Genomic DNA, 27,838 nt, shown 5'->3' with positions numbered 1-27,838 from the left:
ATAACTGAATATGTAACGGTATAACTTACATGTAGCACTACTCTTCCCTCACAGTTGTCTTCAGGAAAGAGGGAATCATCCTGTATTCGAGTTTCTTATAAAGCAGGCATTCTCCTGGCTGCCCATGAAGTGGTGCATGGGGACTTGCAGAAGCGGGAAGCAAACCTGTCCAGTGCTGCCTTTCAGTGCGGATTACGCATGTCCCCTGTCAGAAGAGAAAAGAGGCAAAGAAATTTAACACTGATTTTGTTGAGAAGTTACTCTGAGGACAGATTGACAATTTTAAGTGTTGGGTGTTCTTAGAAGCAAGCATTTTAAAGATCACTTTGAAAAGCAATACAGCAACTTTGTTACTTTGTAGACATCATGAATACACACCAGGTGAATGAAAACAAACAAACAAGCAAAAAAAACCCACAAAACAAAACAAAAGAAAAACCCTCCATGTGCCATAATTCTGTGTGAGCGTACTTGAAGCTTGAGACAAAGTCTCCAGTGCTGGCTCATACAGACTTCAAATAGGGCATTGCAGACGGCTGATAATTAAAGAAGATGATCAGTTAAATGACTGAAAAAGTGATTTAGTGATGGGAGAGATGCTGATGCTGTCAAGAAATGGGAAGACTAGCAAGAAGCAAGAATTCTAAGTTAACGTATTATTTTAAGTAGGTGATTTAAAAATGTACTGTTAAATTCATACAGTCAGTACACTTGGTGACATCAAATTAAGAAGTTTGGGTAGCCATAGACTTTTTTTTTTTAAGATTTTATTTATTTATTTGACAGAGACACAGCGAGAGAGGGAACACAAGCAGGGGGAGTGGGAGAGGGAGAAGTAGGCTTCCCGCGGAGCAGGGAGCCTGATGCGGGGCTCGATCTCAGGGCCCTGGGATCATGACCTGAGCCGAAGGCAGATGCTTAACGACTGAGCCACCCAGGCGCCCCGCCATAGAGTTTTCTAAATAAAGCTTCTCATTAGAGAAAGTGTAGAACTGCATAAAATTTGAGGTCGCCTTGCATTTGCAGATACTTAGTTATTTAATAGAGAGTCCTGACTAAAAAGGAGCAATCATGGTGAGCAGGGTGATGTTGCTGCAGAAGAGGGGGGAGCCAGGGAGCTTTCCAGAGGAAGCAGAGAAGGGCACCAAACAGCCTGGGGAGTCAGAGCTGACTTCTTGGAGGATGTGACACCCAGACTAAACCTGAAGGGCAAACAGGAATTTGCCAGGTGGGTCTAGGGAGTGTACCGATCCCCGGAGGGCAAGCCACACTGTGGCCCTTCCAGAAAGCCTCAGGTGGTCCCATTTGGCTCCGGCCCGACTGCCAGGGCAGGAGGGTGCAGGTGTACGGAGCGCAAATGGGAGGGCAGCCGGGGCCAGAGCCAGGCAGATGGTGGGCACGGGATCTTGCTGAGTTTCAGTTTCCTGCTGAGAACAGTGCAGGGGCAATGGAGCGTGTGAGGCAGGGCAATGAGGTTGTGACTTCAGTGGGGATGGTGAGCCGTCCTTCCCTGCGGGATCAGAGAGGTTCCCCCAGCCGTTGGGTCTGGAAGGGGCTGAAGAGGTGGGTCGGGCGCGCCCTGACCGGTCCCCACCCCCTGCTCCAGGTGCGGACACTGCCAGCGACTGCAGCCTACCTGGAACGACCTGGGAGACAAGTACAACAGCATGGAGGATGCCAAGGTCTATGTGGCCAAAGTGGACTGCACAGCCGACTCCGACGTGTGCTCTGCGCAGGGGGTTCGAGGATACCCCACGTAAGTGGGAAGGGCCCTTGTCTCCTGCCTCGCCCCCAGCTTCCCGCAGCCGTTTGTCAGCTGTGCTCGGCCAGAGGAGGTTCACGCCGAGCTTGTGGTAACTTGTTTGGTAGTTCCGAGGAGTGAGGAGATGATGAGTTTAAGCGGGCCGTCCCTGTCGTTAGGGAAAGGGCGCCTTGAACGCTGGGTCTTGTCTCTCTCAGATGCCTCCTTGTGCTTTGTTTGGAAAAAGCCTTTCATTAGCCAGTGGTGGGTTTTCCTGTTTATAAGAGAATGTGTTCGTGTGACAAGAATGGCGGGCTCCATGGCGTCCTGTCAGGCGTGATGCTCACAAGAACCTGGACAAGACAGTGTAGCTCCTCATCAGTTTTGAGTTTTTGGTCGCTCTGTTATTCTTCAGCATCCTTCCTGGAGCAATTTCCCACGCGGCGAGCACAAGGGCCGTTTCTGTTGGCAAGAAAGGTGACAAACTGGAATCCAGAAGTTCTGACAAGCGATGCTTCTTACTCCCTTGACAGTTAAATTTTTTAGTTTTAAGAGATAGGAGTTGAAACTGGCTTAAGTAGCAAAAGAGAGGATTAATTAGAAGGCCATGGAAGAAGCTCTGAGACTCCGCTCGCAGGGTTTGGGGGCCTGTCTTTCCTGCACTTCCCTTAAGGTGACTTACCTCTCCAGCTCTGCATCTCTTTGCTGGCATGCTGGGCTTGGGCTCCCCGCCGACTGGCCCTGCTTGGGTGGAGTGTTCATTCCAGAAACAGCCCTTGTGGCCGGAGAGGCAGGATATCGTAGGAGGGCAGCAGCGTTCAAGTGAAGGGCCCTTCTCCAAAAAAGAGCAGATGCTGTTTCCAAAAGCACTGGGGGTGGGGGCGTGGGGGGTGGGGGCGGGGTAGGGTAGCGGGGGTTGGCCACTGGCACCCCCAAACTTTTTGTTCAAATTGATGAATGAAGTAAATTCTTATAAAACCTGGGCCCGTCTGCAAACCCAAGAGGCAGCATGGAAAAGGGGAAGGAACTCTGGGCTGGAACCTAGAAGCCACGTCCGAATCCCAGCTCTACCATTTACTTATCATGCAGCCCTGGCCACACGGTTTAACCTCTGAGTCTAAGGTAGGATGTTGATACATGATTTCATGATACGTGAAATAACATGTTTGCAAACACTGATCTGAGCATACCCAATAAATGTTAAGGTTTTCCCTAACATTTGGAAATTTGGCATTGTCGTAAAGGACACTGGACTTCTTGGTCTTCGGTGACTGCCGCTAATCTAAGTGCCATCATGCAGATCAGATCAGTAGAGAGAAAATTTCCTACCATGTGTACCTGCCCTAGAGGCATCACTGTCCTGTGCTTCATAGCATCGTCTTTAAAGGGAACTCAGCTTAGACTAAGAGCGTTGCGAAGAAGCCATCCGTGAGTAGTGGGAGCAGGTGAGGAGATAGAGGTTTACCTGTTGAGAGCCTGTCGCCTTCAAGGTGCAGGGGCAACCGAGATGGTTGGCTGTGGTGTCGCTCTTCAACAGGCAGCCGTGTGGGGCCATGTGGCTGTCCACCCCCAGCCACACCCCTGGGAAGTGACACCGGACTCGTGATAGGCTGAGAAGGGCAAGTGTTAGGGGGCGTCAGAGGGGACGTCAGAGGGTTCCACCTGGACCTGGTCGTAGGAGCTGTCTGGCTGCAACATCAGTTACCCCACAGATGTTATCCACAGGTGTTAAAGATTTTATTTATTCATTTCTTGGAGAGAGAGAGCAAGCGAGCGAGCAGGGGGAGGAGCAGAGGAGAGGGACAAGCAGACAGACTCTGTGCTGAGCGCAGAGCCCGCCACGGGGCTCGACCTCACGACCCTGAGATCATGACCGGAGCCGAAATCAAGGGTGGGATGCTCCGCTGACTGAGCTCCCCCAGGCGCCCTGTTAGTCACAGATTTTAAAAGAGCCACATTGGATCACGTGTCCTGATTTAGAAGATAGGGTCTCTCCAAGAACACCATGCACTGGTTTTGTGTCCTTAAGAAGAACTGGAAGTGAGCTCACACTACACTGAACATGTTGTTTGGGAAGGAACCTCTGTGTCCCTCATGGCCCCGCCCAAGTGCCTGAGGGCAGGTTTTTCTCCTAGAATGCAGGAGGCAGGGGGTGTGCCCCGGTAGGGCAGGTAGGGCATTCGGTAGGGCATTCGGGCATTGACCTGTGAGCGTCTGCTTCCTCTGACATGGTGTCCCCCCACAGGGTGCCCCCCCACAGGCACCCACAGCAGGGGACGAATGCAAATGCCCAAGCCGGTGGCTCAGTGCGGTCGTCTTTAGCCCTCCCAGCCCTGGCACCTTTAACTGAAAGAAAGGATGGCACGGGGAGGGGGTTTGCTAGGGCTGCCAACGAGCGCCACGCACCCGGCGGCTGAAGAGAACGGAAATTTATCCTCTCACGGTCCGGGAGGCCAGCAGCCCAGCTTCGAGGCATCCGCAGGGCCACGGTCCCTCTGAAACCCGGAGGGGAATCCCTTCTTGCCTCTCCCTCATGTCTGCTGGCGGCTGCACCCAATCCTCCGTCCTCACAAGGCCTTCCTCCTCAGTGCGTGTCTCTCTCGCTCTGTCCAAATTTCCCCCTTTTTATAAGGACTCCAGCCACACTGGATTAGGGCCCACCCTGATATGCCTCATTGTCACTTGCTGACGTCTGTAAAGATCCTATTTCCAAATAAGACTGCACCCTGAGGGACAGGAGGCTGGGACTTCAACAGATCTGCTTTGGGGGACACAAGTCAGCTGGTAACACCATCTCCTCTGTAGTTCTAGGACCTTGATCACAGGTTTCCAGAGTGACCCACATGTGGAGATTTTCTCCTTGAAAGAGAAACAGATCACCGGGAAAAGCAAATGCCCATGTGGGAGTTTGGGGCTGTCCTTTGGGCTTGTACCCTGTGGCCGCCTCCCCATCACCTCCTTCAGCCCATCCACAGTGAAGATTGGGGCCAGATGCCCCGGCCAGGCTGGAAGGCCTGTGAAGGAAGCCCTAATTCTATCCCTAGGCTCTGTGAACCTAAGGAAGCACCTCAGGCTTGGGCAGGCTGGAAAGACTGCCAATCCAACAAGAAGAGATTTTTAAAAAATTGTTTATTTGTGTGTTGCTCACTACACTCCAGATCAGAAAAAGTCACAGGTTAGTCACTGCATTTAAACGTTAGCAAAGAAATGGGGAATGGGTGTGATAGTGCTGGTCCTCCTAGTATTTTGAGGATCCACGCCTTTTCCACTCTGAGGAACCGTGGTGGGGGAGGCACCCACTGGAAGAGAGAGAGGGGAAGGGGGGGCGAAGGAGTGCATGAAGCATCTTCTAGTTCTCTGTGGGCATAACTCGTTTCCAGAGCTTCCTGAAGTCCCAGGGGTGGGTGCGGGCATTCTTAATTGTGAGATCATACTTTGGAGTCACTCAAAGTGTTAAAGTTCGTGAAGTGACGGATATACTAGTCAGACTGGTTAGAGTTTGGCTTTTTGTTAGGCTTGGAAAAGTGAAAGCTATGAGGAAGCAGGGCCTCTGTTCTTCACCGGAGGCCCATCAAGGATGTCCCCGAAGTCTGTCACAGGATCTCAGGGTGGCTGAGGCCTGGAAGCCTGTGGTGATTTATTCCCGCCAACGTGTTGGTTTCCCCGTACAGCTAATAACCTTCATTTTAAGGCCGTTGGGGAGTTCACTCCTCAAGCCCACAGTCCTGATCTCTGCATATCTCGGCTTTTTTTTTTTTTTTTAGATTTTTTTTTTTTTTTTTTATTCATGAGAGACAGAACGAGAGAGAAAGGCAGAGGGAGAAGCAGGCTCCCAAGGAGCAGGGAGCCCGATGCGGGACTCGATCCCAGGACCCTGAGATCATGACCCGAGCCAAAGGCAGACGCTTAACCATCTGAGCCACCCAGGCGCCCGTATATCTCGGCTTTTGACACTCGGCTCCCGCACACCGAGTGTCCACCGCCGGAGTCCACGCTCGTGCCACGGAAGTGGAGGGGCAATATGGATGCATAGCTGGCCGAAAAATGTTCGTCTGTGTTTTGTTTCTTCTGTCAGTAGCCACATACTCCCCTCCATCCTTGACACCTTCTATTCAGTTTTCTCTAGAGTATGTTTTTCCATTACCAGTGGGATGATACAGGATCTGGAAGTTTCGGCCTCTGGCAATGTCTTGCACACCCACTAAAGGAAGTGCTACGCATCCTATCCGCAGATACCTTCAGAGGCTAATATATGTAGAAAAAGAAGATTCCTTCTCTGTGGGGAAGTGCATAGACCAACCAACCGATGTCAAGGCTGTTCTCATAGCTGGAAACGTGAATTCTCACAGAACCTTTACAAGAGTCGAAGAGCCGACAGGGTCGCCTGGGAATACATTGATTGCCCAACAGTGCTATTTCTAGTACAGTTTTGTTTTTTTAACAAATGCGGAATGTAAGAACTACTAAAGCCTAGGAGGGATGACAAACACCCAGCAGGGAGAAGCTTGAAAGGCCTGTCACCCGAATGTGCTTGGGGTTTCGTTCGCAGTCTCCTAGGCTTGATGTGTTCCACTCAGTCTTATTTTTCTTGAATAGATGAAGAAAGTTTTTAAAAGTGTGGGATTCAATGGATATGTGTTCTCCTAGGACATTATTTTCCTTTTTTTCCAAGTTCTAGCAGAGAGTGGCAGGTCTGTGCCAGGCTGAGGCCCACTGACCGCATCCCAACGGGACAGCGCCGTCTACGTGGAGCCCTCTGATGGGTTGAAAAATCTGCTCTGTCTTGTCCTCTTTCGCCCTTTCAGCTTGAAGTTTTTCAAGCCTGGCCAAGAAGCTGTGAAGTACCAGGGGCCTCGGGACTTCCAGGCGCTGGAAAACTGGATGCTGCAGACGCTGAACGAGGAGCCTGCGGTGAGTGCACGGGAGGCCTCCCTGTCTTCCACGCTCTCTCCCTTCTGACACTTCAGGGGCGATAAAGAAGCCAGTTCAGGGGAAAAATTAAGTCTCCCATTTCAAAGCAACTTTATAGCCTTTAGAACTAATTGACATTTGTAAGTAAAAATGAACTTTTTTCCCTTCCCAATTTTTGTTTATTGTGGTAAAATACATATGATACAAAAGTTACCATCTTAGCCATTTTTAAGCATACAAATTCAGTGGCTTTAAGTGCGTACACCCTGCTGAGCAGCCATCCCCAGGACTCTTCATCTTGTAGAGCTGAAACCCTGTCCCCGCTGAACACCAGCCCCCCGCAACCACCCCAGCTACTTTTGCTCTCTGTTTCCACTGCTCTGCGTACCTCAGTGGAAAAAGATGAACTTTTACAAGGCTTTTTATTATGGAAATATTCAAAGGCGCACAAAAGTAGAAAGGGTAGTGAGTGGCTCTTGAACGAGGAGGAGGACGGTAATGAAGATGGTCCCTTGTGCTGCTCCCCGACTTCAGCGGTTCTCCCGCCTTGCCGACCTTGCCGGGACTGTGTTAGCGGCCTTCCTGGCCCCCGTGCGGTGGCAGCGTCCGCCCTGGGAGACTGTCGTCTGTGACTACTGCCGTGCGCGGCTCACACGTACGCTGTGGTAACGTCGGCCTCTGTGCTGCTCCCACATGTATACGGTTGACACAGATGCTTTAGCGTCACAGGTTGACTTGGGGTCAGGAGCAGGCCTAAGCCCGAACCTCCCGTCCAGGCCAACCTCGGCCCTCTCTGGACACCACGGGCTGTCCCGCAAGGTGACCCCTCCTTTGCTCTGGACTCTCCGTCCCTGAGGTGCTCACTGGCTTTGCCGATAATCTCATCGAATAAATACCCTTCGCACTCTGAGTCTCCGTGGCCCTCCCTGCGCTGAGGGTAACAATGTCAGGAAATTGTGGAGAGTTGTGATTTCTGAAATACTATGTAAAGACGTGGCTGTGTGTAGAAGGTTACCAAGAAAATTTTATTACCCCCCCCCACCTCCAATTGATGTTGGGAGTCTTCGTTTTGTTACACATCATTATGGTCATGAACCATTCATTCATCCCTCCGTGCGTGGTACGTTCTGCTTCCCGCAGAGTGCGCAGGCCCACGGAGGCTGGGTTGGAGTTGACAGTTCGTGGCCGTGTGTTGGTGAGGGTCTGGAAAGATGGCCAGTGTCCCGTGCTGGATGAGTCTGATGACTCTGAGTGTAATTTCAGTGGACAGTTCAGTAAGACTGCTTTATTGTGCGAGGTAGGGGCTCACTGCCTTGAAGGTGGTCCGTGCCCATGTGCGGTTCCAGCAGGCTCTGGGGGGTTCTGTTGCTATTGGAGTCACTTACCAGGGTGACTGTGTGGTCCTTTGCCCCCCCCGCCCCCATTCTGTGTAGATGTCACGGTTCATCAGAAACCCACCTGCTACTCGGGTGCTGTTTTCCCTCCTGTTCTACAAAGTCTGTAATTGCATGGTACTGAATGAGTGTGGAACAGAGACTTACCTAATTTTAGGTAACAGGGAAAACCACAAACCTCTCAGAGAGTCAATTTGCATCTTTGTCATGGCAAGAGTTACATGAGCAGGTGGGACTTTCATATAGATTTAAACTTCAGATTGTTTCCTCTGTGAAAATGTTCTCTGATTGGAGGAAGCCAGTTTTAAAGAGGGGCTAATAGTCTCAAAGAAACTTTTCAAGGTATTTATTTTTTTGCCAGTATTTTTTTCCACCAAAAAGCCAGTCTTCTGTGATGACTTTATTCGAGAAACTGGTAGCCAGTATCAGGACGGCAGAAGGACTTCATCTGGTGCCCCAAGCTCCCTTTTCGGGCAGTGACAGCCCCAGCGCAGGCTGGGAAGGGCTGAGGGGAAGGGTTGTGTCCCCTCCAGGTAGAAGGGGCGTGGCTGCGTGGACCCACGTGTCAACAGTAGAGACCTCCCATAATTGCTGGAAACAGTGATTGATTGTAGGAAAGTTCAAACACTAAAACCTGATACTGCAAACTGGAAATTCTTTCCAATTTAAACTTGTTTTTTATTGTACGTGAAAACTTTAAAAAGTTCTTTATCTGTGTTTATACCTAAGTAACTTGATGTATACACTTGCATATTGAAACAGGATAAATGTAGATACCCCCCCCCCCGTGTTGTGGCAATATTAAAGAAACTCAAAAGAAACCTGCTACTTCCAACTCTATTTTTTTTAAGATTTTATTTATTGAGACACAGAGTTACAGAGAGAGAGAGAGCATGAGCAGGGGGAGAGGCAGAGGGAGGGGGAGAAGCAGACTCCCCGCTGAGCCAGGAGCCCGATGTGGGGCTCGATCCCAGGACCCTGGGATCATGGCCTGAGCCGAAGGCAGATGCTCAACCATCTGAGCCACCCAGGTGCCCCTACTTCCAACTTTTAGATTTCCCTATTTGCTTCTGTATTATTTTTTCTTAAAGAGTTATAATCATATAAACATGGTTTTTTTCACGAGTGATATTTTTATATAGTTACATCTTTATATTGATCATATTTTATATTGTCATGTGGATTTGCCATAATTCAACTTTTCTCTGTCAGTGAATATTTAGGTTATTTATAAATATCAGAAATGCGTAAGGAACATTTTAATCTTTGTAAAAGACTTTTTTTTCTACTTTTAAATGATGTTTTTGGAATCTATTACCGGACATGAAATTACAAGGCAAAAGGGAAAAAAAAAAAAGGTCACACTACAATTATGGCTGCTGATGACTATTGTCTGATCGCTCACGTTGTCAGCGGGGGAGAGAGGGCCTGTGTCTGTGCCCGCGTGTGCCCACGTGTGCCCGCATGTGCGCTATGCCGTGTTGCCACGGCGGGGGGCACTGCCCTGGTGGGTGCCACGGGGCCCAGGAAGTGACAGTGCCGTACGTGAGCATGTTAACACTGAAAAGTACTGGAAGCCCTTTGAACACCTTATAAAGGGGGACATGGAGTGTCCCAGCTTCCGGGAGCTCACTGTTCACCTCGCCACCATTCTGCCGGGCATCTCTCCGTGTGGGGGCTCAGTGGGCACGCCGAAAGTCTCGGCAGGCCCGCAGCCGCACGGACGCCTTCGTGGTGCTTTCTGATTACAGCTCTGCGCAGCTTTGAGCTGTCGGCACTTTTAGACTTTTAATGACTTAATTGGGATATTATTTATCTTTTTTTTAATAAAGATTTTATATATTTGAGAGAGAGATAACGAGAGAGAGAGATAACAAGAGAGGGCAGGAGCGGGGAGGAGAGCGAGAAGCAGGCACCCCACCGAGCAGGCAGCCCAATGTAGGGCTCGATCCCAGGACCCTGAGATCATGACCTGAGCCGAAGGCAGATGCTTAACAACTGAGCCACCCAGGCGCCCCAGTATTCTTTTTAAAAGAAATATGAGCTGCCAGATAAAAATTGAGTAACGTACATCCATGTGTCTGTAGCAAAATGTGATTCTGTGATCTTTTTGTCACCTCTGGTCACTTTGGCTGGAGGCCACCACTGTGGAACCGAGAGATCGAGAGTCACGGGTACTGTGGTAACTGTCCAGTTGCACACAACGGTACCCACTTAGATACTGGCAGAAGCATCCTTTAAAAAGCCACTTCTCACTCCCGCGTTGTGTGTTTCTGTCCCAGACTCTGTGCTGTGAGTTAGCGCAGCCCTGCGTTTCTCTCGCTGCCACCTGTCGGTCTCTGCCTTGTCCTCCCCGCCCCCTGTGTCCCTTTACCAGCCCTTCACGGTCTTTATCACCAGCTGTGTGCACGGAGCAGGGCCAGGCCTCCCGTTCTCTGATGGTCTCTCCTTCTCTGCCCCGTCCGTTCTGCTGCCTTTGTACCTGGAGGTGCTCCGTCCTTCAGAGCCAGTCCACCAGGGATTTCATCCTGAGCCCCACGTGGAGTGAGAGGTCACACTGCAAACAACAGGGCAGTGAGCCCGTTTGGTGTGGGCCTGTCCTTTCGGTTTGCCTGCTCTGTTCTGGGGTTTGGGGGCAGCAGAGGCAGGTTGGGGTGGGGACGGCTGTCACTGGTGGCCTTGAGTGACAGTCCTAGGGTGAGACTGACGGGCTTCCCGCCCAAGGGTCCAGAGCCCTGAGAGTCGATTCCTGCCTTGCGTTCCCTCCACACAGTAGCATCCCACAAAGGTTTGACGTAGCCATATGAGGGAGGAGATCTGTAGAAGGTTCTAGACAGACACAGGTCCCCTCCTCAATGGATTTCACTCTGCCTTTGCATACGGACCCAATGACTGTTGTTGTGTTTCTCTCCATTAGATATCAGAGCCTGAAGCAGAGCCCCCCAGAGCCCCTGAGCACAAGCAGGGACTATATGAGCTCTCGGCGAGCAACTTTGAGCTGCACGTCGCACAAGGTATGTTGCGTGCATCTCAGGGCTGTTCCTAGTGGGATACACACCTCTCAGAACCACTGACTGTCACTCCTCGATTTGCCGGGCTTTCCCTTCCTGGCACTCGAGGGCTCCCGGATGACTTCTGTGGCCCTGAGCTGTGGTGTCTCTCTTCGAGACCCGTGAACATCCTTGTGCAGGGCTCTTCCTCTTGGAAGGGATTTCTCCTTTCCTCTCTGTCCTTCTAGAAATGCCAGTTGTAATGCTAGCCGAAGCCTTAAGTTGTGGCAAGCTCACAAATCATGAACGGGCACACTTAATTTGTACACTAGCTGGACAGTGCATCCTTGGATACGAAAGGGTTTATTTATATTAATGTGAATCATACAGTTACTGACCTGAGGCAGAAACAGAAGTTTCTCTTGTTTAAACCAGAATTTAGCAGGACCATTATAACTTGCGAATCAGAGTAGGTGTTCTTTACACTTAAAATATTTTTCTGTATCACATCTTTTTTGAAAATGGTCTCCTAAATATCAAAATGATCTATATACAGTCTCTAATATAAATGACACATAAGTCCTTTATTCGCACGTTTCTGAACCGTTGGCTCAGCATCGAATGACTTGAAAGCAAATTCAGCTTCCTTGCTGGTCTCCATTCTCAAATGCTGCCATGGAGAGAAATCCTCCCAAAAGACTAGGTTGGAAGCATCGTGAAAAGGGCTTAAAATTGTGCCTGGCCTTGTAACTTCATGCCCGCTGCGAGTCGAAAGCCCACCACACTTAAGGTCTAAGAGAACTTCACTGTGATGCCTTCAGCTGTTTTCCCTGTGTGTTGAAGGTTGTTACTGGACCAGGGCGCTGACAGTGGGGTTTCAAGGTATTTTCCCCAAAAGGGGATTCCCTTCAGTTCCCACGAGCCCAGTTGGGTCCCTCCCTAAGCAAGTCACGCCTGAAGGGCAGAACTCTAGAGGTACCACCTTGGGCTGCTCGCATGAGGATCTGTCCTCAGAAAGCGACAGTGGCCTCCTGCCCTCACAGCTGCCCCTGATGCTCTAGTAGGTTCCTTCCCAGACATCCCGTCCCTACCTCCCAGCACAGGGTTAGTGCCGTACCTGTCTGGAGAGACATGGCCTCAGCCTTGCAGGTCAGTTGCTAATATTTTGAATCAAGTTTTTCACCGTTTCCCTTAAACGTGTCCTCGCTGTGGTGATAAAGCCCCACCACAAGCTTGTGGCGTGGCAGTGTCCTTCTGTGAGTGTAGGTCACGTTTTGGTGCCCGTTGGTTTGTTCCCTCCCGAGGCACAGCCTGGTTTTGGTCTGGTCTCAGCCCTACATCTTTTAGGCCTTTCGCTGGTCAAGGTAAAACAGCCTAGAAAAAAGTCTTCAATATCCAAGCAATGATGTTGTGTGGGTTTGTTTCGTTTTTTTTTTTTTTTCTTCTAGCCAAGGGAGTGTTCCTCAGGTTCTTTTTTTAATTTTTTTTTTTTTTTTTAAGATTTTATTTATTTATTTGAGAGAGAGAGTGAGAGAGAGAAAGAGCACAAGAGGGGGGAGCGGGAGAGGGAGAAGCAGACTCCCTGCTGAGCAGGGAGCCCGATGCGGGACTCGATCCCGGGACTCCAGGATCATGACCTGAGCTGAAGGCAGTCGCTTAACCAACTGAGCCACCCAGGCGCCCTGTTCCTCAGGTTCTAAAACCTTCTATTTTATTGTCAAATAAAACACAAATACAGAAAACAAATGTAGAGCTTAGTGAATTGTGATGGAGTGGTCGCTCTGTAACGTCCGGTTCAGGGAATAGAACCGCCAGTCTCCCTTCCTGTCCAGGTCCCAGCCCGCCTGGCCTCGCGGAGGTGGTGTCCGGACTTTATGGGAACCACTCCTCACCGTATCATCCACCACCCAGATGTGCACTCCTAACCCTACAGTTTAGCTTGTTCTTTCTTTAACATATGTCCCTCTTGAGTCTCAGTCTGCGTGTTACTCCCCAGCGTCTCTTTCTCTGCATCCTGGTGGCTGAGCACATGGGTTATTGGGCCTGTAGAATTCTCCGGTCTGGACTTGGCCAGGTGTGTCCCCGTGGTGCGGTTAAACACGTTTCCCTCAATCCGTTCATTTATTAGGGTTGCCAAATGCCGATGTTCTAATTAAAACATCCTTTCTTCATCGTTTTAAGGAGAGAAACTTGCCCTCATTTATCACCTGGTTACCCACTGGCACAGTTCACATACGACAGATAGGATAATTGCCTGATTTTTCCCCTTTGTTGCCAGTTCTTCAAATAATGAGTTGGTTCCCTCCTGTCGTCTAGGGATGACAGATTAGATTTTGTTTTGAGGATCCCTGTGAACTCACAGATACAGACTTATTCGATGGAGTCACTTTTCACCAGTTAAAGGGCTCACACTGAAGCTAGCAAGAGGACAAAGATCACATACTTGCATTCAGTCTCTAGTAAGGGATGATGCCAGTCACCCTCCTTCTCCCTTCTCTGCCTGGCTCTCCACGGAAGGCGACCACTTTATCAAGTTCTTCGCTCCGTGGTGCGGTCACTGCAAAGCTCTGGCTCCGACCTGGGAGCAGCTCGCTCTGGGCCTTGAACATTCTGAGGCTGTCAAGATTGGCAAGGTAAGTGAGAGCCCTTATTAAACTGGAAATAGACCGCCTTTGGCTGGATTAATTAGCAGGGTAGCCCATTATTCATTCTGTGTGCAAAGTCGCAAACTTGATTTATTAATTCCATTTAGTGTGCCACTTGATAATTCATTTCACCTTCACAGATGGCAGCCTGGTTTCAAATGTGCTGGCTTTTCCACAGCCTAAAGATAAATTACGGCTTTGGCTCCTTTGTTTATTTTGAAGCGATGGCCAATTCTGAATTGGCAGCCCCAGAGCCCTTTCTGCAAAGATACGGGGCAGAGCCTGTGAATGTTCACTGGCCAGACTTGGAGGCCATCCACGCTTGACCTCACCCGAGAGCTGTCAACTCCGTGCTCACAGAGGCCTGCAGAAGGCCCCCCACCCTCCCCCGGTGAGCCCCAACTTTCACGGCTGTCTGGGAGTCTTTCCAGCGTTCCCCACTTTGCGGAGAGGAGCCAGAAGTGGTGTCTAACAACTTCTGTGTAAGTGGATTTTCTGGAAATATCCAGAGCAGCTCCTGGGCCATCAAACACTTTTAATCTCACCCAGCCTTTGGCACCCACCAGACATCCGGGCATGGGTTTCCTTTTATAAAAATCTCATTTTTCACTTTGCCAATGGACTGATTTGTATACAGAAGTAATGCTGTGTGTCCAGGAACTGCCATTAGTGAGATGCTCTGCCCAGTGCAGTGAGACGGTTAAGAGCGTGAGCTCGGGAACCACGAAGACCTGGCCGGCCAGCCTTCGGCCACTACGCCACACCCCAGTCTCCCCTTTTGCAAAATCACGATGAGACCTGACTGGTGGTGGGTGTTGTGGATGAACGTCAGGTGCTTAGTAGGATGCTTGGCACGGAGCAAAGCCCTGGTAAATTGTAATAGTTGTTGTGAGTTCAATGGATTTTCACTGTTGCCTGTTAAATGCTTCCAATTATATATTCTAGTTCTACATGTTATGCTTTTCTATTTATTGAACATTTCCTGGAAGTAGTCATAATTTTCTTGTCCTCTTCTCAATTCCTCATATCCTTAAATTATTTTGTGAATTTTTATGGGTGCTTATTTCCAGTTTATGTCAGTAGGGGTTTCTAGTAGAACCAGGCATGAGCGGACGGTCCACCCATCTGGGCTGTGGCCCTTCATCCCTGGACATGCATGTGGCCCCGTTAGACTGGACCCTGTAATGCCCCCTACCCAGACGTGAGGCTTCCGTTTAATACTTTAACTGCTGACTTCAGTCTTACATGTGAAAGTGTTATTTTTATCCTACTTTGTAGATACGGTGAAGAACAACTTAGTGTCCCACATAGCTGATTTTAATGACCGTAGAAAATCAAAAAGAAGTGACTTAGGATAGACTGTTTCATGAAAATGTTGAACAGGCAGAATCTTGATAAGATTTAAATGAAATAAATTTAAAAAGCGGTGATAGTTGGTAAATTGAGCTTACAGAATTAAGAACGTATTATAATCTTAATTTGGCATCTTTTCAGTTGTCTTTATACCAAATACTCCTATTTAAAATTGACTCCTTGCTCCTCCTTGATCCCAAAATGTCCCAGTTGGAGCATGAGAGTCAGTAGGCAGGCTGGCATTGGCGTGGGCCTCGGTCACCGGCAGCCGGGCCTCCCCGCCCCAGACGTCAGGCCAGGCTCCTCTTCTCCAGCTGCTGACCCGCTCAGGTAGACTCTGGCTTCCTCAACATCAGCGTTTGTAGGTGAGCTGAGGGTGTCATTTCTCTGAAGGACATTTCGTCAGCTGCTCCCTTAGCTCAGGTGTTACTGGGCTGGCTCTTTGAAGTCTCTCCCCAGGCTGCACCTGGCTGGTAGGGATGCTGCAGACCAGGTACGTAAGGTACGGAGTGTCCAGTAATCCGTGTGTCAGGAGGGTTCCTGAAGAGACGGACTGTGAGTGTGGTCTTACTTTTTAGGTTGATTGTACCCAGCACTATGAACTCTGTTCGGGAAACCAGGTTCGCGGCTATCCTACTCTTCTGTGGTTCCGAGGTGGGCAGAAGGTACGTCTTCAGGTCATGGTATGGAGAGCGAGCGTTTCTCTAAACCCCAGCGGGCTGTAGCCCGGTGCGTCCTCAGATGTGGCGAGGAGCCCGTGTGGACTGTTTGGCGCTGGTTTAAAGGCATACATCATGGGACAAAAGTGTCTTTCCCTTGATAAGATCTGGGTGGTTGACAAAAAGTGTCAGTCGTCCTGCTATTTTGAAACATTTCGGTTGGCTCCTGTGGGCACTAGACTAACCCAGAACTGCCTTGGAGCGGGGGTAACGCTGGCTGCCGGTAAGGGGCTCACGCACACCCTCGCGTCCGGCCCGACGCACGGTCGGCTGCTCAGCGGGCCGGAGCGGCTCCTGACTTCGTGTCCAGATCCCCGCAGAAGGCAGGTGCTCTGGTTCTGTCACCAAAGCCGAAGCCCTCCCGTGTAAATCTGAGCATGCAGACATTGCACAATTTGCACCAACACAGCGGAGATGTCCGATGGAGGTCTCACGTGGGCTAGCGGGGCCGGGACGAGGTTTGAGCGACTGAGAGCACTAAGTGTACTAACCTGACAGCATTTTTGTGTGGCCCTTCCCTCGGACAGATTGACCAGTACAAAGGAAAGCGGGATCTGGAGTCGCTGAGAGAGTACGTGGATTCACAGCTGCAGAGCACAGAGCCAGAGGCCCCGGACACCGTCGAGCCTTCGGAGGCCCCGGCGCCGGCCACTGAGCCCGTGGCCCAGGTGGGTGCGTGCTGCGGTCAGGAGGGCCAGCCGTGGCCCCCGGAGGGCACTCTCCTCCCACACTTCGGGCCACGTGACAGTCGGGGGTCACGGCAGAGAACTTCACGTGGTCGGCTGCAGCTGACTCCTCCACATGAAAGGTTTTCTTCAGCCACTTTCACACGCTTGTAGGGCCTACACCTAGGAGCTTCTCTGAAAGAGACATGAGACCGAGCCTAAGAGCATTTGGTGGCAAAAGCTCTGGAAAACTCATCCCTTTGATTCGGTCATCACTATACTCGAGAGCATTTGCTAGGAAAATTGACTGCTGCCAGGTAGGCCCCCCACTCCCGCTTCTGTTCCTTTCCTTCACCTACTGCAGTAGTTGGACTTGAACCCCGGGGTAGGGCCCTGGCAGAGCTGCAGCAGCGAAGATGGACACGCTGGAACTCGGCCTAGCGTGTTTCATTTGCTGAGGCAGGCGGTCTCGGACTGTGGCCTGGCTACGTTCCCAGCGCGGAACGTTCCCGATTCACTTGTGCATTTATTGAGCATATTTCAGGCACTGTCTCAGGCCACCACGAAACAAAAGCAAATGAGACCACCTTCCTGTCTGTGAAGGGGGCCAAGTCTGGTGGGGCAGACAGAGGAGAACATGTACAAGCAGGTGCCCCAGGTGTGTGCCGGGCCGGTCACGGTGGTTTGAGAGAGCTGGGGACAGACGGGCAGGAAGCGTCGCAAAGAGCTGGAAGGTGAATTGGTATTTGCCGGAGAGACATGGCGGGCACGGAGAGACCAGGCTTGTCCGATGGAGGCGAGAGTGAGCAGAAGCCCGTGGGCGTGAATCGGCCGGGCACGTTTGGGGCAGGGCCAGCAGTCGGCTGGAGGGAAGAGGGTGGAGAGGAGGACGAGGGGTGCGGCGCAGGATGCCAGAGCGGAGGAGACGTAGGGGCTGGGTCCTAGAGGACTTTGTCGGCCAGCCAAGGATTTCGAGCTTCACCCTGTATTTATTGGGAGCCAGTGGAGGGTTTTGAGCAGATGTGAATTTTATTTTTTTATTTTTTTATTTTTTTTAAAGATTTTATTTATTTATTTGACAGATAGAGACAGAACGAGAGAGGGAACACAAGCAGGGGGAGTGGGAGAGGGAGAAGCAGGCTTCCCGCCGAGCAGAGAGCCCGATGCGGGGCTCGATCCCAGGACCCTGGGATCATGACCTGAGCTGAAGGCAGTCGCTTAACCAACTGAGCCACCCAGGCGCCCTTTTGAGCAGATGTGAATTTTAGATGCCTGGTAGAAAGAGCTGGAAAACCAGTGTATTTGGCCAACAGGATGAGGAGACCCCCGAACGAAGGTTGTGGCGGGGGGCGGAGGGACGGAGGCAGGAAGCATAGGAGCTCACTCTACTGAGCACAGTGGGGAAGGTGGCGTCTGAGGGGACGCCCGGAGCCCTGGCGGACCTGATGGGCGATGGGACACGTGTGAGAAGCACTGGGGTGGGGATGGAAGATGGGGAGTTCAGGTTTCCAGCTGTTGATTTTCAGGGCCGTGGTGGCGATCAGGTGGGGAGGTCCAGTGGATGGTAAACGGGGCTCTGGAGCTGACTGGCGGGTTGGTGTGTCTGCAGTGTTAGGGAGGGAGAGGCCAAGGCTGAAGCCATGGGTGAGAAGGACAGTCTCCAGGGAGTCAGAATGATGTCTTCCTGGGAAAACCGTGCTTGATGGCCTGGCTAAGAACCATAAGACCTGTTTGTCGACGTGTTTCCAGAACAGAATATTCAGGTTGCTGCTTCAGTTTCTACAACTACACTGCGTAGCATGCAGAGTTCTTAACTGGGACACCGGGACACGGTGGGCAAAGGAAGGGGCAGTGAGTGGGCAGATGTGTGCAAACAGGCCCCGCCCCCGCGATCCTTGAACCCTCAGCATTTACTTACCACATCCTGACTTGCCGGGACCATGGCTCCCTGAGCCCTAGTTATTTGGAATTGGAAAAAACAGAGTCATCTACCCCATCCTGCTGGAGTGGAGACAGTAATGGGCCTCCCCGCCCCCACAGCCCATCCTTTAGTGGGATTCGTAGGTTGGGGACTACCTGGGTGTTGGTTCAAAGTTGAAGGTTTGGTTTAAGAAGCAAACAAACGGTTCTGTAGTAGCCGCAAGCACGTATGTTAGAGGAGTGTGTGTGTCAGCGTGGTTCTAAAGGTCATCCCAAGTGGAATATAATTATATACTGTGGAGGGTTTCATCAAGCTCAGGCCAGTTTCTATTTATAATCCAGTTTTCCAGCATGAAGTAGGTCTTTCAGTGAGCATGGCGTCATGTTTCTGGGCATAAAGAAAGATGGTGGGGCTCTGCCGCGGGCCCCTTGGCGGCTTCGCCTCCCGGTCACTGACGCGCGTTACCCGATGCCAGACTCAAGGGGAGCAGCCCTGGTGCATGTAGCCACATGATAAATCATCGCGGTCTTGCTCTCGTGAGACAGTCGCAGATCCGTTTTTGGAGAAACACATGGACATAATTCTGTAAAGAACCGCCCAGACAAATTGCTTTAGCGCAGACCGCCCTGGGGCACCTTCCCCCGACATCCTCCGGCCAGAGCGGAGATGAACAGTTTGCACGTTCCCTTTGAACTTAGAGATGGAAAGCAGCCTGTGATAGGTCACACGCACATCCTTGCGTGTGGTTTGGCGACTGTCAGGTGTGGGGACAGCACACAGAGAAGGTACCTTTTACAAACCCACGCGCTGGGAGAGCGAGGAAGAGCGCGTGGGCGCCCACATCGGGTGGGCCTCCCGTCGGTGTGCGAGGCACCGAGCCTGGGAGCTGCAGGCCGGAGCCCGGGCCGCCCAGAGCCCACGGGTCCCCAGCCCAGGGTCCCAGATGGTAGCAGCTGCACCTGAGCCCGCTCGGGCTGGCCGAGGGCAGTGCCAGCCCGGGGCCTGCCATCTCCTCGAAGCAGCTCCTGGGCTCAGGACCTGGGGAGCCTGTGATGAATCACGGGCCCTTCTTGTGTGGCTTGTGATATTTTTGTTGTGTATTTTTGTTTGTGTATTTTTGTGTGACCTTGCATGACAGCATTTTAAAAAAGATGATTGTTTTGTATTTCTGCAACCCCAAAGCATGGCCCTGCTCTGCTCTAAGTGATGCATTTGAACCGCGGCTTTTCCCTCCCCCGCAGGGCACCGTGTTGGCACTCACGGAAAAGAACTTCGAGGACACCATTGCAGAAGGAATAACCTTCATCAAGTTTTATGCTCCATGGTAAGTGGCTGTTTAATTAGAAACTGCTCGGCCGCAGCGCGCTCCAGCCCCGACCCCGTTTCCCCCTCGTGAGCCCGTGCTCTCGGCGCAGCGCTGGGCAGATGCTACGTTTCCGCATAGGTTCTGCTGTAGGGGGTAAGAAAAGGGGGTGTCTGCGCCTCTGTTCAGCTTGGTTGAAGTTTGGTTTGGTGGTATTCATACATAGTTATTTATGGGGAACGAGGCCAGTTTATTTTAAAGTTGAATCTGTTTGGGGGAAAACATGAAAATGGAGTCAGGATGGCCGTAGAAAACTTCGGTTTTGTGGTATTTGTCCTTTCCTAAGTAGATTGATTTTTTTTTTGGTTAACTAAACCACAAACATCATGATGTAGCTTAGCTCCTTCGTCTCTTGGACCGTGTCGAGAAACGCAGCAGAGCTCTGGCGGGGCCGTTCTGTGTGTTACCCAGTTACCAGAAGCTTCCTGCCGCATGGCCCCCGGGTCTGGGGCACAGGAGGACACCCGGTCTGTGACCAGGGCTGCCTGGGGTGGGCGGACGGCAGGCACCGAGGCTTTCCTGCACAGCTGTCACTCTGCATGCCCTTCTTGCCTTTGAACCTCAGTTTTCTCAGCTGTAAAATGGGAAGAATGCTTTGTCTTCACAAACAATCCACTTAGAAAAGCAGAGTCTCGGGGCGCCTGGGTGGCTCAGTCGTTAAGCGTCTGCCTTCGGCTCAGGTCATGATCCCAGGGTCCTGGGATCGAGTCCCACATCGGGCTCCCTGCTCGGCAGGAAGCCCGCTTCTCCCTCTCCCACTCCCCTGCTTGTGTTCCTGCTTTCGCTATCTCTTTGTCAAATAAATAAATAAATAATCTAAAAAAAAAAAAAAAGCAGAGTCTCAAGGAGAGTGTGAGATTCTGTTTCTAAAGAGGCATAAGTAGGCTCTTCTTCAGTTGGTGCCATTCTGGGTGTTCAGGAGAAACCGCGGCAGCAGAGAGAAGTCAGGGAGCACATGACCCCCATGCACTGTGCAGCGTTTATCCTTAAAGACTGGACACACAGGGCGCCTGGGTGGCGCAGTCGGTTAAGCGTCTGACTCTTGCTTTCTACTCAGGTCATGATCTCAGGGTCGTGAGATCGAGCCCCATCTCAGGCTCACTCTCTCCCTCTGCCCCTCCCCCGGCTTTCTCGCTCTCTAAAATAAATAAATCTTAAAAAAAAAAAAAAGGAACACTAGTCAATGATGCCTTTAAATCTGTTATTTTCTATTTTTAAAAAAAAACAAAACCCTGAAGCTATATAGATCAAATAATGGTTAGGAGGGCAGGTGCTCAGGGAAGCTTTAACGCTGTCCTGAAACTTCGAGACCACAGTGATCAAATCTAAAATGAAGCATTTTTTAAAAAATGTGTGGAGTTGGTTTTGCTTCCTGTCCATCACCTCGTGCTCGTGGTGCATCGGATTCATTCATAGGCCAGTTAGCTCCGGTCACCCCATCCTGGAAAGGGTCTTGGAATCTAAACTTGCTTCCAGACCAGCTTGCTTCCACTAGGCTATCCACAAGTCTACTTGGGATTGACTTTGACTCCCTTGTCTGGGACGGAGGAGGAGGAAAGGTTAGGGCGCCCAGCGGGAGAATTTGATGTTTTTTAAATTTCTAGGCCATACAGAAGATGCCGGGCTGGGCCGGGCAGCAGACTGTAGGTGAGGGAGCGAGACCCAGGACTTCCACAGCGCTGTCGTTCTCTTCCCAGGTGTGGTCATTGTAAGAATCTGGCTCCGACGTGGGAGGAACTCTCCAGAAAAGAATTCCCTGGTTTGGCAGAGGTCAAGATCGCGGAGGTGGACTGCACTGCAGAGCGGAATGTTTGTAGCAAGTACTCGGTGGGTACATGTGGCTGAAAACCCTCCCGGGGGCCCCGAGTGCAGGGAGCGCACCCACGTGGAGCCATCCTCCGGCGCACTGGGCTCCACCCGGCAACCCGCACTGCCCGCATCTTCTTGATCAAGTGTTCCTCGTGTCCCATTGAGGCTCTGGCTTTGTTCTCATTTTGAAAAGCAAAAGAGATGCTCTGTCAAAGGAAAGGCTTTTCTTCCATTAGCGATCCACCTTTCATTGGGGGATTTTAGGGCTTGCTGTCCGCAGAGAAGTCTGGGCAGTAACGAGAGTCCAAGCTTGAGAATGGGGTGCCACCTCCACAGCCTCTTCGGCTGGCTCAACAGTCAGCTGACCTTAGCCTTTGTCTCAAACCCCTAAGTGGCTCATTTTTCAGACATAAGCCTGTGTTCTAAGGTATGATGGTTGAATAAAGGAAGCAAGTGAACTTCCTCCTGAAAGGGCCATCCCAGCAAGCTAGTCTGTGCTTGCGTTTTTTGTTTAACGGTTTCCACTTTCTGAGCTGTTAGCACAACCTGAGCGCCCAGAAGATTCGTAATTTACGTTTTTGTTTTTGTGTTGTTTTCTTAAAGCACTTTGAGGCTCTGGAGCTTCTTACTGCATTCGTTTGAGAATAGACTTAGGGGCGCCTGGGTGCTCAGTTGGTTGAGCGTCCAACTCTTGATTTCGGCTCAGGTCGTGATCTCAGGGTCGTGGGATGGAGCCCCACGTCAGGGTCCACGCTCAGCGGGGAGTCAGCTTGAGATTCTCTCTCCCTCTCCCTGTGCCCCTCCCCTGCTTGCGAGTGCACGTTCTCTAAATAAATAAAATCTTTAGGGAAGAAAAAAAAAAGGATAGATGTAGCAGAGACATTTACTTCTCACTAGAAGATGCCATTTTTTTGGTTCCTTAACGTCTTAGGAAAGAAGTGCATTGCAGCTGTTGCAGCTGGAAAATGTGTATTCTCGAGGATGTTGCTGCCATGCGGTGTGGCCCGCAGAGTGGCTGGGTGTCACCAGGGGGCTTGTCAGAAATGCAGAGTCTTAGGCCCCAGCTGGACCTGCTTCATCAGGATGTGCGTGTTTCCGGGGTCCCAGGTGATGCCCTGTGCACAGAAGCTCCAGAAGCTCTCCTTTTGGGTCAAGTCCTTCCTTTGACACTAATCTCGAATGTACTTTTGGATGGGAAAGCGAGGAGCCCCAAGGCTTTGCTTGCTGGTACTTTTTAAATGGTCTGTACCTTTTAAAAATTTAGCCACAAACTTTCCTGGTCACAACTTTAGGAGTTTTTCTGGTTTTATTTAAGAAGCAATCTGCGTGTGACCTGGACCACTGGTCTTCATACTTCTGTTTTTTGTTTTTTTGGGTTTTTTTTTAAGGTACGAGGCTATCCCACGTTGTTGCTCTTCCGCGGAGGGCGGAGAGTCAGCGAGCACAGCGGCGGCAGGGACCTCGACTCGCTGCACCGCTTCGTCCTCCGTCAGGCCAGGGACGAGCTGTAGGGCCCACTGGCCCGTCGCCCGGCCTCCCGCGCCCCGGCTGTTGGAGCTGAATCATGCTGGTGTTGTGGACTCCCACCTGGTGGTTTTTCAGAGAGCTGAATGTACTAAACTTGCGGTATCTTCTTTGTGTGTGTGTTTTTTAAGCCAACACACTCTACAGATTCTTTACAAAGTTTCTCTAAGTAAACACATAACTCACGATCCCTTCACGAACTATTTTCCGTGGCGACCTGTCGTCCCCTTCACCCTTCTCTTGAGGAATCTCAATGGTTTCCTTTGAGACTAAAATAGAGTTGAGGAAAATCAAATTGCTGAACTATTTTTGGCTCCTGAGTGATTCTGGTGCATGATGCATCAGCTAAAGCATCGTTTGTGAGCTGCTCACGAGTTCTGGACGGTCGCAGTAGTGATACTCCTGGTCTGAAGGTCAAAACTGACTTCTTAATGACGTGTTGGTTGGTAGCTTGGAGCAGATCTAAAAACAGGAAGCCCACACCTCCGGAAGATACCTCCACGTCCTTCCCTGGCTTTGCTGTTTGTTTCTGTCAATGCTCCTCTCACGGCGAGAGGTCAGCCATAATGAACGCAATGGTACTTCTGACACGTGCCTGAGTAAGAGAATGCTGGGGCCGTAAACCTCACGTGTGTGTGTGTCAGTGCTTCTGTGTTACCCCCTGGGTGGAAGTTTCTTTAGTTAGGTCATCACGAAGACTTGATGTCTCCCACAGAAAATGTGGGCATGGGAAGTTCCACAAGGCTTGTCCTGACTATTCTGTTAACTCCTAGAACAAGTCTGGTTGTTGTCACCTGGGGCGAGAGGGCTCAGGTGAGCCTTCCCAGGCCTGGGTATCGGAACTAACCAGGGAGGCCCCCCCCCCAGCTGGAAGCGGCTTCAGATCCTGCTTCTGGGTAGTTGTTCTAGAGGCTTACTGTACTTTGTCTGCCTCGGAGGAGGTCAACTGTGTGTGCGTATGTGTGTGTGTGTGTGAAGAGTGGGATCCAGTTGGCCTCAAGACCAAAGACTGAGCTAGGCGGGGCTGGGTCAGGGCTGACTCGGGCCTCATTACTGCCCCGGCCAGCACCCTCGTCAGCCACGCCATCCGCGTTGTTCAGTTTTACTGTCACACTGGAAAACAAGCACCCATCGGACTAGGCTCTCTGAAGATACGTACCTGTATGTTCTCGGCCATCAGGTTACTTCTCATCATAATCCCTCCCTTTCCAATGCTCTTCGCCCCACTTCCCATGCTCTGGGTGAGTGCGGCCAGTGGACACACGGTCACTGGGGGGTGGGACCCTGAGAAACAAGATCGCTTCTGCTGCCTGCGGCAGAAGACAACAGAGCAGGGTCTCGGCCAGTCTCTGCCTTAAAGGAAATCTTTATTAATTATGTATGGTTCACAGATGGTTTTTTAAAAACCCCAACTTTCTAGAGAAGCACAATCCTCATGAGGGGCTTCAGCTTTGCATCATGAGTCTTGTATTAAAAGAATATCCAAGTGGTACAATTTGTTTACACTATGATACTTTCTAAATAAACTCTTTAAAAAAAAAAAAAAGTCTGGTGTTTCCTTAAATGTTACAGCAAAACAGATATAAAATAGACAATAAATTATAGTTTATATTTACAAAAAAGCTGTAAGTGCAAACAGTTTTAGATCATAAATGTATTATTTAATCAGTTTAGTATGAAATTGGCTTCCTAGTACATGATCGTGAAAAAGACACTTTAAAAATACTCTACGATTTCATCTGAGTCTTCCTTTCTACAAGAGAACACTGGGATTTGGGTTCATAAGGGCATGCCTATCCAGACCCTGTCCTGGCGGTCCTTCCCCGTTTTGTTTCCTTTGCTGGATCTAACCCCGCCACTTGGCATGCTGTCGAGGAAAAGGCAAAGAGCCATTTTACTGAAATAGGTGAAAGAGTAGAGCTGGCGTTCCTGGAGTGAATGTGCTTTTCGGAGAGCCATCCCGGAAGAGAAGAGGTGCAGCGCTGGTTTCCCACGGCACCCGGCTAGCATGCTCCCCCGGCCTCCCCGCAACGCCCGCTCGCTCTACTTTGGGTGCTAGCAAGGAGAACAGCTAATGGGGGGGGGGGGACTGAGGTGTGGAAATGACACGGTTGGCTTGACCGAAGTGAGTGTTTTCACACGGACTCAACTCCAGCACAAACACTAAGGGCAGGGGCGGAGAGAAAAGGCACTTCACGCAGCCCCCGGGTCGGCCCGGGCTGCTGCCCCCGTTTGAACGTGCCCTGCACCGAGGCCGTCTGTGAAGGGAGGCATCTCCGCCCAGTTCCAGTTGTCTATGTAGATCGACCTCCGACGGACACTACCGAACCGGCTGGTACTTTAGCCAAGAGTACTCTTACTCCTTTAAGATTATTTTCCCTATTGACTCACTAACACCACAAATAGCATGGTCTAAAGCTAAAACTAATTTTGGTGAGCTCTTCTTTTGGGGGGGGGCTGGGGGGAACCCTTCAAAGTTACGTTTCTGTAGTTCCCAGACTCCATACTACAGACATCCGAACCCCGCTTCCTGCAGACCAGCAACCGCCCACGTTATCTACCGTGGGAGCAAGTTCTTAACGAGGCCCTTCAAGTTCTTCCTTGGGCGGTAAGGCACCAGCCAGCCCGGGGCAGCTTCAAAGGCTCGCCTCCCCCTTCGCCGGGCTTCTGCATGTTTGTTAAGGCAGATGTCATCCGGGAGCCCAAGGCCGTGTCCCCAGCAACCGGTTTCGAGTTAGTGGCACCCACAAGCTCTGACAACCATATTCCTGTATTTTTTCAAGATGACATTCGAGTTGTCATCAAAGTAAAGAACTGAGATGGCGTTTAGTTTGGTTGGCGCGCAGCAGGGTTTGGGGACATACTCAGGGTTCATAAGGTGAACCTGTTGCAAAACAGAAGGGGAAAGGCACCGTTAGAAGCCATACCTGGTCTCGGCTTACTCCTCCCTCTAAAGCAAAAGGGGTCCCCGGGAGCTCACCAGCGTCTGCACAATTGCGTGGTTCGTTGCGTTCATGTGCGCGTTGAGTGGGAAGGAGCATTCTCCATCACAGTAGTTGGCAGCGTAGCCCTTGGGTGCGATGATCCAGTCCTTAGGTGAAAGCAAAAGGACCCCACATGTGATCAGCATACACTCCTTACATCATCTGCGCTCCAGGAATCCTGTGACAGTGGACTCCTCACATTGGACAGCTGGGCCGGCAGGCCCGGGGAGGCCACGTTCATGTTCCAGTGGCAAAAGCAAGGGGGTGAGCCTAGTTCATCTGGCTCCGGGCACCCTCCCCCTTCACAGGCCCACAAGCCTTAGCTGCTACCCACCTGCTAGGCCTGGAAGCACAGGGGGCTGGCTTTATGCACCCGGACCCAAAGGAGCCTCGAGTACGCCCTGTCATCATAACGCCATCTGCATATAGAAACTCGATTTCCTATCACTTGTCACCTAGAATTTGCTCCTTATAAACCAGTGGTGGCTCTCAGGTGTGGGGCTAACCATTTGTGCTCTTCTAGATAAATTGGGTGAGTCAATGTATAGCCATTGGATAACTGTTAGATCAGTTTCTCCAACCCTTTCTCAAAACACAAACGCCAAAGTCCATGCCTCATGGATTCTGAAAGAATGGAAGAAGAGCCCCGGGAACCGTGGGACTGATTCTGAGGTACACGGAACTTGGGAACCTGGCTCCCTGGGAAGGTGTAGGGGTGGCAGGGAGGCAGCGCTGGTATACAAGGAGCCTGGCCCTTCCTCTGCCTTCCTCCAGAAGCTCAGGCATCCGGAAGAGCTCCCAAGTACCTCCACATGGGAATCACCTCGGCCCTAAAGCTCAAGGTCTTCGAGGACAGCCCCTGCCGTGAAGATGGGGAAGGACATTTGTCTCCGTTGTTGTCCAGAGAACTCACCTGCCAGCCCAGGTCTTGGAAGCTCACATAAAGCTCATGCTTCCTGCAGGCCGTTTTCAACTCACTGCTGTTGTAATCTGTCGGAGGAGATAAGATGCGCCCGTTAACTCATTCATTCTTTCATTTAAATACTGACATGGGAGGCTCTGCCCTGGGCCAGGCCCTGTACGAGGCTCACGACAGCAGCGAACAAGGCCCCCGCTCAACACAAATGTGACAAATGTGGGCACCAAACAGCTCCATCAGGTTCCGTGGCTCCCAGGTCCTCACTCACGCCATCTTATTCACTCTGGGGTGCATGCTGGGCAGACTGGCACACAATGTCCCATCATGGACCTGAACAGACTCATGAGCAACAGATGTGCACTGTGAGCCCCTGGTGTATGCAGGGCCTGTGGGAGAGGGTACACCAAGGGGCCCTAAAACACCCCTTGGGCTCCTGACTTGGAAGACATCGTATTCACGGCACAGGACAACTATACCAGGCAGGATTTGCTATAATGCACACAGGACAGGCTTGAAGCTGCACAGGACCCGTGAGGATAGCTGGGTCAGGAAAGCATCCTGAAGGAAGGGTAACGGAGCGGCGCCTACCTAAGAGGGAGTCAGAGACAGACGGAGACCCAGAGCAGAGCTGGCTCTCTCTCCAGCATTGGTCCCCAGGCTCACTTCCAGGGTTGAGCCTTTGACCTGCCCCAAAGCAACGAGCCCTAGGAGAGCGGTGTCCTGTGAACCCGCTAAAGCCCGTGCAACTCCCCTGTGTGAGGCAGGAGCCGCTAGTCTGGCCCAGCCTAGAGGAATGGGAGGGCCGCGGTTCATTTAGGCCAACTGGAGCAGCTCTTTTGGGAGCTGTCCTCTGCTAGGCAGCACAGGAAACTGGAAAATAAGTGACACGAGGCTTGCGGC

General features: G+C 51.1%; 2 protein-coding genes across 2 annotated transcripts in view; one reads left to right on the top strand and one right to left on the bottom strand.

The window, feature by feature from the left end:
* Window positions 1–1,245: 1,245 nt before the first annotated feature.
* On the top strand, window positions 1,246–23,145 carry TXNDC5 (thioredoxin domain containing 5; the record flags this gene model as incomplete). Its single annotated transcript, XM_035030820.1, is given in 9 exon segments — window positions 1,246–1,756; window positions 6,547–6,652; window positions 10,964–11,060; window positions 13,554–13,669; window positions 15,613–15,699; window positions 16,281–16,421; window positions 19,581–19,663; window positions 21,400–21,529; window positions 22,900–23,145. Coding segments are annotated over 9 exon segments (972 nt in total). The 3' UTR covers window positions 23,023–23,145.
* Window positions 23,146–25,117: 1,972 nt separating this feature from the next.
* The window catches only part of BMP6 (bone morphogenetic protein 6), a 154,023-nt gene continuing 151,302 nt past the window's right edge, over window positions 25,118–27,838 (bottom strand). Inside the window, exons 5-7 of the mRNA XM_035030819.1 lie at window positions 26,933–27,009; window positions 26,016–26,126; window positions 25,118–25,919 (exon numbers count right to left, since the gene is read on the bottom strand). Of these exons, the coding sequence (XP_034886710.1) occupies window positions 25,770–25,919; window positions 26,016–26,126; window positions 26,933–27,009 (338 nt within the window). The 3' untranslated portion in view covers window positions 25,118–25,769. The remainder of the gene's footprint in view (window positions 25,920–26,015; window positions 26,127–26,932; window positions 27,010–27,838) is intronic.

The sequence above is a fragment of the Mirounga leonina genome, unplaced genomic scaffold, assembly GCF_011800145.1.
Source record: "Mirounga leonina isolate KUSES-001 unplaced genomic scaffold, KU_Mleo_1.0 Mir_366, whole genome shotgun sequence".
NCBI classification, from domain to species: domain Eukaryota; kingdom Metazoa; phylum Chordata; class Mammalia; order Carnivora; family Phocidae; genus Mirounga; species Mirounga leonina.
The sequence above is the reverse complement of the archived record's forward strand: the minus strand, read 5'-3'. Positions and strand labels throughout refer to the sequence as shown.